General features: G+C 32.0%; 1 protein-coding gene and 1 pseudogene across 1 annotated transcript; both read right to left on the bottom strand.

The window, feature by feature from the left end:
- Window positions 1–308: 308 nt before the first annotated feature.
- Window positions 309–1,258, bottom strand: LOC148589853 (extracellular ribonuclease LE-like). Its single transcript, XM_088515437.1, has 3 exons — window positions 1,022–1,258; window positions 662–872; window positions 309–565 (listed from the first exon to the last, which is right to left on the bottom strand). Exons 1-3 carry the CDS (start codon window positions 1,256–1,258, stop codon window positions 309–311), a joined length of 705 nt encoding a protein of 234 aa, XP_088371563.1.
- A 6,195-nt stretch (window positions 1,259–7,453) lies between these two features.
- LOC132172629 (F-box/kelch-repeat protein At3g23880-like) lies at window positions 7,454–8,782 on the bottom strand (annotated as a pseudogene).
- Window positions 8,783–11,555: the final 2,773 nt, after the last annotated feature.

Here is an 11,555-nt window from a genome sequence, read left to right as displayed (position 1 = left end):
AAGAATATAATAATTAGTTAAACAATGAAAGAATATTGAATATTATTATATATAATTATATCATCTTTTTTAATTGTATAAGAGCTAGCTAGCTAGTCACGTATATATGATTCATGTTAAGCATAAATTTGTCGTGAGATTGGCCCATGTGATACAGTAAATCGAAATTGCCAAAATAATGAAATCCAGGCTCTTCTTATTATAATTAGGAGGTAGGTAACAATTGAGGAAGAAAAGATCTCAAAGGCATGCATTTGGGAAAATAACATAAAGAGCCCTAGGCCAGCACTATCTACATTGGAAATGTATCATGGAAGAGGAAGAGCATACGCGCCCTTCTGACCACACGGCATAATACTACTCTTCGATGTACAGTTTATGAATTGAAGTCCAGTGTTGTCGGTACAGAACCATATCTCATGTATCTGAGTCACCTTGTTCTGTCCACTGAAGTCGAAGTTGCATTTAATGTGCATTTCCAGTGGCCGGCCGAGTTTCAAGCCCACTACAGCTTGGATGGCACTCTTGAAGTACTGAACTGTATATTTCTTACCAATACTGATTCCTATTACAGAAAATTAAAGAGAAAAGAAAATAAGTAGGAGTTTTTTTTTAGAAAAAGAAAGAAAAGAAAGAAAGGAGAGATTAATGCAAAATAAACCAGCTGCTTGATTGAGCTCCTGAACCAGCTGGAGAACTCCGAGATCATTGGCCCTGTCAACAGCTATTTTAAAGTAATCATGTTGAGTGAAACTGGTAAAGGTTCCATGTTGATCCCATTCGTGCTTCCAGAATATCTCGTTAGGCATTGTGACTGTTAATCCGGGCCAAATTTGTTGCATTGTTTGGTAGAGAGCTGGGTCACTTTTCACCTGCATGCATAACAAATAACAAATTAATTGTTATTAATTAATTATGAGAATATTGCATGTAAAGTTGAACATATATAGTAAAATAAGAAATCGAAATTTCCTGAAAGTACTAAAACAGAAATATATATAGGCATGAGAAACATAGTTACCTGAACATTGTCGAATGGTTGTTTGACAGGAGGAGGAGGGACTGGGGCGCCATTGTTCATCTCTTGCCATAAGCCATGGATGGTGAAGTGGTTTGGAACATTTGTGCAACTTATGCGAGCTCCTGAGTTGCAGAAGGACTTCGGCCATTGTATAGTGAGGTAGTAAAAATCAATAGCCAACGTTCCAGCTTGAAAACACAAAGCACATACTAGCAAGCAAGCAAAAACTAGCTTCATTTTTTTAAATTACTCTCAAGACGTTGCTTAAGTGATCCATCTAGCACTTACATATATAGATGAATTGGCATTAAAGCAGTCAAAAAATTTGGTGTGGCAGTTGGGGTAGATGAATTGAATTATGTAATTGAACGTTCTCTATCTTAATTAAGTCAATTACATAATTAGTTGGCTTAATTAGCAAGTGGTAGCTTATTCAGCTGATGTTAGAGTTTGATATTGAAAAATGGTTATTTTAACTCCAACTTCGTAAAAGATTGAAGTTCTAAAAGACTATATATATATATATATATATATATATATATATATATATATATATATTGTAAGATAAGCAAATATTAATGTTTAGTCTATATATATTTTGATCAATTAATGGACTTGCAATAGACTAAACATTAATATTTGCTTATCTGACAATATATATATATATATAAATGGACAAATATACTTTGGCTTATGAACTAATAGCGAATTTTTATAAAGCCCCATGAACTGACAACTATGAAAATACATTAAACTATCACTTTGTTGCAACTTAGCCCCATTTGTCAGTCTTGAGCGTTATGTTGGACAGGAAACCAATTTTAACCAGAATCTTCCTAAAATACCCTTAATTTGACGATTTCAAAACCAATTTTACCCTTCATAATTATGAATTGGTAAAAATAAAGACTACTAAATTTTTGTTTAGAAAAAAAAAAAAAAAAATCTAAGGTCCTCATGTGCAATGCATATTAGAGCCACGTCACTTTAAAAAATATTTGTTTTTAACTTTATTAAACAAAAAATGAGATAAAAAATTTAAGGGTGACTGAACCACCCCCGTTTTTATTTGGAAAAAATCTAAAATAAATCTTGGTGTCATACCATCATTTTAAATATCTTTTCAATATTTTTTTTTCAGTTTTAATATACATATTAAAAAAAGTTGTGACATTTATAAAAAAGTTCTAATATGAAATTTTCATTTAATTTTAAGATATATTATCTAGAAAAGAACGGTTCAATCAAACAAGATGCGTTTCTCCATGAAAGGCATTTAATTAAAGATAACATGACCACTATGATGTTGATAGTTGAACCGCTAGCTTGATGTGGCTTGTGGTAGATGAATTTAATGAGAGCAGATAGACGAAATAATGATGAAGAATATTTGAAGAAGAAAGCAACAAGAAATCAGTAGGAATATTTGTTGTGGTTAAGGAATAAAAACTACGCTAACAACTATCACTTCTTGCAGTTGCTTTACCCATTTATCTTTGCTTAATTCTATAATTAATTGCTTTCTTTATTATTATTATTATTTTTTTTTTGTGAAGATTTGATGATTTTATTCTTAACATTGAAGCTACATATATATATTTTCTAAAGTATTTTATTTCTTACGGGGATTTTAATGCTTTTAATTGCATTAATGTCATCTAGTTGGCATTTTATACCAAAGATGGGTTTTCTCGTCATCCAACTTCCTTATTTTATTTGGATGTAGTAATATTAGAGACAATCCTTTTATTTTTATCTTTTTAAAACCAATTTTAACCATAATCTTCCTAAATACCCTTACTTTGACCATTTCAAAACCAATTTTACCCTTTGTAATTATTAATTGGTAAAAATAACGACTACTATATTTTTGTTTTTAAAAAAAACCAAGGTCCCCATGTGCAATGCATGTTGGAGCCACGTCACTTTAAAAAATATTTGTTTTAACTTTTATTAAAAAAAAAAAAAAAAAATTGCAATAAAATATTTAAGGGTGACCGAAGCACCCCAGTTTTTATTTGGAAAAAATATAGATATTTTTTTCTTAACTTTTACTAAAAAGTAAATCTTTAAATTTTTTAAATATCTAAATAAAGAAAAAAAAAGTTTTAAGATGTCTCTGCATGTCCTCCTCTTCTTCTCGTCCTTCAAATTCCCTCGTCTCATTTCACAATTGTCATTCATGTCAAACAGTCCCAATTTTCATATCAAGGATCATAATTTCAAGGTACACGCCGCTTGGTGTATGTATACGATATTTTCATATTTCTTATATAAACCATTAATTTACAACAATTATAAATCAAAATCAAAACCGAAATCCCCAATTTTTATGTATAAGAACTCTAAATTTCGAAATTTCGAAATTTAGTCGAACCCATTGCAATTTGAATGAACCTACATGTAATTCTATACAGACTTGTTCATTAGTTTTGAAACATTGGAACGAAATAATGAAAATCTCCAATTTCATCATCTTAGAACCCTAATTTTAAAAATTCTCAATCCACAACAATCTAACTAAAATTTTCTCGTCTCCAAAGGGTAACTCAATTGGCTGAGGATCACGCTTCATGAAACAGAAGTTACTAGTTCGAATCACCCTCTTTCCTTTCCTTATGTGGACATGTTAAAAAAAAAAATGCACGTAATTCTAGTATGCATCTTTAATTTTTATAACTAACCATTGTAAGTCAACAATTAAGGTTATAGTCGAGCTGAGCCCGAACTTATTATTGAGTTAGATAACTTGTTTAAACTTAGTTTATTTATTTTTTGAACAAACTCAAGCTTGATTACAAGTTACTCAATTTATTTGTTCATTTTATTTATAAAGTAAATATTGTGATTGTTTAAGTTTTTTTTTTTCTCGTAAATCCATACAAATTATTAGTTAATTAATTAATGTTAAAGATTTTATTGTTGGAGTTAATTAAATAAATTAACTTGAATCTTAAACAATCTAATTTTAAGTCTATATGTTTGTCTATGCATATATATTTATTACACACATACACACACAAATATTTATATCAAGGCTCTCAATTACAATAATTCAAACTATATCTATTACATTGCAAAGAGAGTTTTACTTTATTACAGATGTTTTTACTCTCTTTATCTTACAAAGAATTAGTGCCTTGAGCAAATAGGGAAAACAAATCACCCATGTACATGGCTAGAAGTTAAAAGTTACAAATAGGTAGATAAAGGGTTACAGCAGAACGACATCATGAAAACTGGCTAGGCTATATTTCTCAATGTTGTTCATTATTTTTCATTTCCACGTACATGAAATGGCTGCATGTGTGATAATCTCTTAAGAATTTTGAGAATTACATTACATCCATGTCTACATGGCTTGTCCATAACAGGGAAAGATCTCAGAGCATGCTTGATGGTAGGCAAAGTTGCGGTCTCATCTATGTTCCTGATAGGGTTGTCAACCTAGTCCGGTTTTTCGATTTTTGGCCAAAACCAGGAACCGGAACCGGGGTACCCCGATTCTTGGTTTTGGAAAACCGGAACCGGAACCGGGGTACCCCGGTTCTTGGTTTTGGGAAACCGGAACCGGGAATCGGGTCCCGGTTACCAGCCAGTTCCGGTAACCGGTTTTTTAAGAAAATTATTTTTTAGGCTTATTTTAGGTATTGGGCCTAAAATAAGCTCATTTTTTTTCATAAGTTGGCTCATTTTTAAAAAAATCTATTAGTTTTTTTGTCCAAATTAAATGGGCTTTGTTGTAATTGTTCCAAATAATTAAAAAATAAACCTAAAAAAGCCCAACAATCCTAAAAAAATCAATGTTTTTGCCTGTATGGGCCTTAGAAATAAAAATTCAATTTTTTAAAATACCCTAAAAATTATTTTAAATTAGGTAAATAAAGAAAACATTAAAACAATAAAAAGTAAAAACAAGTATGTAAACAAACCAACATGCACAAGAAATAACCCCCTTACTACAACAATTCAAAGCCCAAAAAAATAATAATAATAATAATAAAACAAGTATTTAAATAATTTACCAACCAAAAGAAATACGCCTTACAATAAAAATAGTTCATAAACATATTACAAAGACAATATTACGCAAGCTTCAAAAATCATCAAATCATCCAGTATGTCACATGAGCTTTAGAAATCATCTAGCTATATTCTGTGAATAAAACAACAAACAACGTTAAGAATGGTTAATATTAAAATCATGGCATTTTAATATCATAATATATAAAATGTCAAACTATGAAAACATAGTAAATAATAAAAAGTAATGAATTTATAAACATTTAGTTACCATGCTCATCATAGCTTTCCATTCTCATAAACTTCTGCAGCTCCTCAATGTTATTTGGGCAGCTCTTTAACCAGTCTTGTGTGCAAATCAAGGCCTCCACTGTAAATGGAGATAATGAGCTCCTAAATGAATCTAATATGCATCCTCCATTGCCGAAGGCAGACTCAGATGCAACAGTGAAAATAAGAATGTCTAATACATCACAGACTACCTCTGCGATAATAGGATATTTGTGTGCATTAACCTTCCACCAAAGTAAGATATTAAAATCTTTGACTTATGGAGAAAGCCATAAATTCTCTGTTTTCAGCACTCGGATGAAAAAAAGATTCCATCACAATCAATCAAGCTTATTATTCAGCACCACAATAGTATTCCTAGGTTGAAAACTTCTAGTATTTATATTTTATAGGAGTACAAGAAGAAAATAATTTTGGGTAAAACTATAGGATAGGAAACTCCTGGATTGAGTTGTAGGGGGTGGATTTCTAAAGAGACTTGAGATGACTTTATATAGAGGCAATCCAGGAATTTGCATGTAACCAAAAGGCTTAGGTGATAACACCTGCCTAAAATGGGTCTACAGCTGTCAATTGTTCGAAGTGTAACGCCTGCCTAAGTCCGGTCTACAGCTGTCAATCATCGGATACCAGCCTAGGTCAGCTGTCAACCATGAAGAATTTAACGTTAGATCTGTCAAATGGTGGCCAAAACTTTTGTGTGCAACAACAAATGGGGTAAGCTGCAATACATTTATCATAAATACTTGTTTTTAGTACTCATTTCTTTAATATTTTGAACATTAAATTTGAAAACAACTACCTGAAAAGATTCATATTTATATTACATGTCTTGTTATCTAAAACTAAACATAGTCTAATAGTTAGCATTCAATGGCTTGACAAACATAAATGTACATGGAACCCTAAACCAGAGAGAGAGAGGGGGAGAGAACAATCATGGTAACAATCTTAATAGTCAAGAATGGTTTCAACAATATTAATTTTGAATCAAGAGTTTTGGATATGCTAAAAATGCAATGGAGACGTAAAAGACATTAGTTAAACCAATCAAGAATGGTGGTATACGAAGTAAGCACTTTTTTTTTTTTTTTTTTTTTTTTAATGATGGGGAATCTCCCCTGGTAGGGTCACTTCATGTACCAACTACAAAGGGCAGACCCCGGACCTATGTCTGCTTTCTCTGTTCACCCCTCTTTTAAAGAACACACAGAATTGCTGCCACCAAGTTGTGGACCATCTCTCAAATTGCTTATCCGCAGATCCATCTTGAAATTGATTGTAATTAATCTCTTGAAGCTCAGCATTCAATTTGTCAACAACATTGCTTTTATAGGCAGATACTAAACTCTGCTTAACCAGAATTTGATCCTCGTGCGGATATATTGAACATATTGTGCACATGAGTGTGGACAAAGAACCAATAATGATGCATGATATCAACGCCAAAGGGTATCCACAAATTCATATGAAGCCTTCCATTGTTGTAACGGGGAGCTGTATTTATTTGACTGAAAGCAGAGCTTTCACAACAGAGAATAGCACACCATATGTTTTAAAGAGTATACAGTAATCATTCATGAATGTAACAAGTGTGCAAATAATTCGGATCCAGAAAAATGTAGTTTCCCAGCAATATCATCAAATCAAATTAGCATTTCACTTGATTTTTATGCTTCTCTTTCGGTTTGCAGGAATTTTGTAATGCCGACCACTCCAACAATAACCTTATGCACACAGAAGAAGATACTGTTAAAAGTCTGCAAAAGAAAGCCTACCAATTTCTGGTTTCTAGCAACTTTTTACCTTTTAATCTTATATTGAGCAGCATCACATTGTCGCTACTTTTAGGAATTGGATATTATGAAAATAGGGGAAGTACTGAAAACATTGACCAACAAACCCTAATGTGCTCTCTCATTTTTATCAAATCTGACCTCTAATCAAAGAGCTCAATTTGAAAATTATGTCCACTATCCCCATCAACCATATCTAAGTACCAAAACATCTTCAAGAGTAAATTGATATGAAAAACCAGGAAGAAAATATAAAATATATATATATATAAAAGAAATACCAAACATATGAGACAATGAAAAAATAATTTTGCATAATATGTAAAATAAATATATCCTGCAAAACCCTTAATAAAAATATTTGAGAAAGACATCATTTGAAAAGAATAAGCATAAAATATTGTCTCAGGACATATATGCTGCTTGAAACACACTTGGAACATATATAGAAAGATGGCCATTGTCAACAACGGTCTTGCTCTTCAAATACATTTTCTCTCTTGACAGAAATTAGGGTCTCCATGTAAGTAATCAACTGTGACCAGCTATGACCAAGCAGGAGATCAGTCATTTGTTTGGTAGAGGGGTCATACAAGACCATCTGCCCATCACATTTTTCCAAGAACATGATGCCATTCTTCCAAAATCCTAATGGTCTCATAATATCTGTAAAGGGCCCAATAGTGAAAAGCTTACTCCAGGAGTCCTTAACACCAACTTCAAGCAACAACCATATATCGAAACCATCTTCAGCAATGACACCAACTGCCAAAGTAGTCGATTCATTCAACACGAAAAAGTCTCTAATATAAAGCAATTGCAGCGGTGTTTTTAGGAATACCTCGTCGCTCATGTCAAATGACAAAACACCCTCCCAATCATCCGCATATGCCCGCCAAAAAGCCATCCCATTGATGTATATCATCGGAGCATAAAAACGATCAATAGTAACAGACAATGGGATATCAACTTTTTTCCAAGAATCGGCACTTAAGCTATATACCTCACTTTGGATTATGTTTCCACTTTGGAATGATTTAGGGTCAGGGTTGTCATAGGGAGTGAGAAGGTTGATTATCTTGTAGTCATTAGTTTTCGCATCAAAACCAAATCCGATACCCTTCAAATTGGCGTGATAGCCAGAGGGGAACATGTTTGATTTGGGGACAACCTTTGTTTCTTTAGTTGCAGGGTTCCATATAAACTCCTGTAATGAATAGTTATTGAAGAGACAAACGAGACCATTGCAAGAACCCACGACAATAATGCTATAGGGGCACCTAGCCTCCTCGTCGATCACAAAATACGGTGGAGGTAAAGATTGTGTAAGGGATACTTGGAGTGTTTCATAAGATAGCATAGGCACAACATCATCGTCGGTGCTTAGAGGGAGAAGGAGGGTGTTGTTGCTGTTCTTTTTGTTGTGTAGGAGGTGTTTTCCTTTGAAGTGTTGGTGAGTAATGAGAGCGTACCAGGATTTTCAAACGGACTCGAATCGCAATAGAGAAACGACCGGAAGCCGTAGCAGAATCTGCGTCACCAAGTCTTCAGGCAATTCCTTGGCCATCATCATCGGGTTTCTCTACGAAAGCAGAGAGGCACAGCCGCACAGGGTTAGGGTTTTATAGTTTCTAAGATTTTTTTTTTTTTTTTCTTTTTTTTTTTTGGATAAGTATCTAAGAAATTTTTTACCTAACCATTATATATATATATTTGCGTGAACGGTTGAACCTCATTGAGAAAAACTAGTGATATGATAATTTTTGGCGGGCCCAGCCAGTGGCATATTCAAATAAATATTATTGTAGGGATTCAAAAAAAATATATGATAAACATACTTTGAAATAAAAATTGGGTAATTTATCAAACAATATATTTATCACAAAAAAGATACTTATAAAAGTTCATAAATATGTGCTAAAATTAATATATTAAAAATGTAACATGTCGGCAATAGTACAAAAAAAGCAATATAAAAAGTGTGTACTTGCATTTTACGGTCTCTCAAAAAAACAAAATCATCAAGTATCAAATCTAAGTTGAAGCTCTCAACAATTTCCCTTTCAATATAGAGAACTAAACCGTTTACAAGAAAATCATCATCCATTTTATTGTGAAGTCTTGTTTTAACAATTAGTAATTTATCTTATAATACAAAAAATAGAAGAAGTGAAGAACTTATTCATAGTATTAAATAAATAAATAAATAAATCTAAAGTTGCAAATTCATTTTTCTGTTTTTTCTTTTCTATTATGGAAGTCAAAATTCAATGAAAGATAAAATTATATATTAAAAAAACTAGAGGAGTTGGACAGTAGACCGTGCCTCTAAAAACTAACAAAACTTGAAAAAATCAATAGAAAAAAACACATGAAGAAGAACTATTAAAAATAGAAGTTGAAAAGGCAAAGGTATTGTAGTTCTTACAACTGCTTTCACATTGTTTTCTAACTTGTTGAACAACTGAATTGCAGCCTCAGAGTTAATTGTAATGAGTATAGATTAAATGATACATGTCCTTGCAATTTTTTTATTTTATTTTTTAATACACGGTACTGGGTTTTTTTACATTTTAGTTCTTACCCTTTTTTTTTTTTTTTTTTTTTTTTTTTTTTTTAATTCATTGCAAAGATTAAAAAAAAAAAAGAAAAAAGAAAAAGGTAATGGGCATAGAAAAGTATACCTTATTTGGACTTTTGTGAGTCTTTTTTGGACTAGTGTAGGGGCCCTAGTTTTTTTTTTTGTAAAAAAAAAAAATTGTTGTGGGGGCCACAGCCATTGCCAGCCATAATGTGGCTCCACCACTTGTCCCAACATAGTCCTGACGGTAGCGAAGGGTTCTGGCTGGATCTGTTGATTCGAAAATGAGAGGTTAAAACTCAAAAAAATGGTTTTATCATTTTCAAAAATTGAAACTATTTTTCGTAAATTAAAAACATTTTTTCGGCCAAACCGAAAATATTTTCTATTGAGTTTTATTTTTCGCTGCACCAAACATCCGAAAATACGAAAAACATTTTTTAAAAATTATTTTATAGCGAAACAAACAGAGCCTAAATTTGGTAGGAGAAATTTCCTTAAATTTAGTTATTAAATTGATATATATCCAACTAAGAAAAAAAAAAACAAATGTCCAAAATGCACATAATTCTCGTGTGCATATTTAATTTTTATAATTGACCATTGTAAGTTGACAATTAGGACTGTAGTCGAAGCCCGAAATTATTACTAAGTTAGAGATAACTTGTTTAAACTTAGTTTATTTATTTTTCGAATGAACTCAAACTTGGTTACAAGTTACTCAATTTATTTGTTTATTTTATATATAAAGTAAATATTGTAATTGTTTAAGGTTTTTTTTTTTTCTCGTAAATCCATACTAATTATTAGTTAATTAATTAATGTTAAGATTTTATTGTTTGAGTTAATTAAATAAATTAACTTGAATCAACATAGGGTTGCGCCTGCAATTAGATTATTATCTTAAACTTTCATACTTACAATATGTGCCTCTAGAAGAGGCTTAACACAAGAAGTAGGAAGAGTGTATCAAAAGATGAACTAGAAAAATAAAGACAACAGCCATATGAGGTACCGTTCCTATATTTCATAAAAGTCACCATAATTAACAATACATACATGTATGCAATCTAATGAATCCTACTTTTTACCTGTTAATTTATGAATATAAATGAGTTTTTATATTGATATTCCTCAAAATGATCTTTACATTTTGGCACTCCAAGCTTATACTTGTAATGAGGTTTAGAATCGAGTACCATTTGCACTCTAAAAATGATACAACAAGATAAGCATCCATGTCTTCATGTGACTACATTAGACATGTTTAGCTTCACTATTATGACCTATGATCAAATATGCCGTGCCCATCCAACAAACACTGAAAATAAATAAACCAACCTTGGTGTCTAATGTTTGAAAGTTTGCTTTACGATTCACTTAACCAATCTAACTTCGAGTCTATATGTTTGTCTTATGTATATATATTTATTACACATAAGCTCACTCATATGCACACAAATATTTATATCAAGGCTCCCAATTAAAATAATTCAATTGCACATGGCTAGCAGATAAAGAGTTACAGCAGAACGACACCAAGACAACTGGCTAGGCTATTTCTTAATGCTGTTCATTATCTTCCATTTCCACGTACATGAAACGGCTGCATGTGTGATAATCTCTTAAGAATTTTGAGAATTACATTACATCCATGTCTACATGGCTTGTCCATAACAGGGAAAGATCTCAAAGCATGCTTGAAGGTAGGCAAAATTTGCTGTCTCATCTATGTTCTTGATGATCATACTAGTTAGTCGGAATATCTATTCAAACCGAGACTTCTTTTGTGCACCATTCTTGGCTTACTTCTAAGGTCTAGCAACCTCAGTCATCCATACTG

Source organism: Corylus avellana, chromosome 1 (assembly GCF_965113065.1).
Source record: "Corylus avellana chromosome 1, dhCorAvel1.hap1.2, whole genome shotgun sequence".
Classification (NCBI taxonomy): domain Eukaryota; kingdom Viridiplantae; phylum Streptophyta; class Magnoliopsida; order Fagales; family Betulaceae; genus Corylus; species Corylus avellana.
The sequence above is the reverse complement of the archived record's forward strand: the minus strand, read 5'-3'. Positions and strand labels throughout refer to the sequence as shown.

Coding starts and splice junctions, on each gene's coding strand:
- LOC148589853 (XM_088515437.1), bottom strand. CDS start 1,258: ATGAAGCTAGTTTTTGCTTGCTTGCTAGTATGTGCTTTGTGTTTTCAA. Junction 873..1,021: donor AACCATTCGACAATGTTCAG/GTAACTATGTTT, acceptor TTATGCATGCAG/GTGAAAAGTGACCCAGCTCT. Junction 566..661: donor GGAGCTCAATCAAGCAGCTG/GTTTATTTTGCA, acceptor TTTCTGTAATAG/GAATCAGTATTGGTAAGAAA.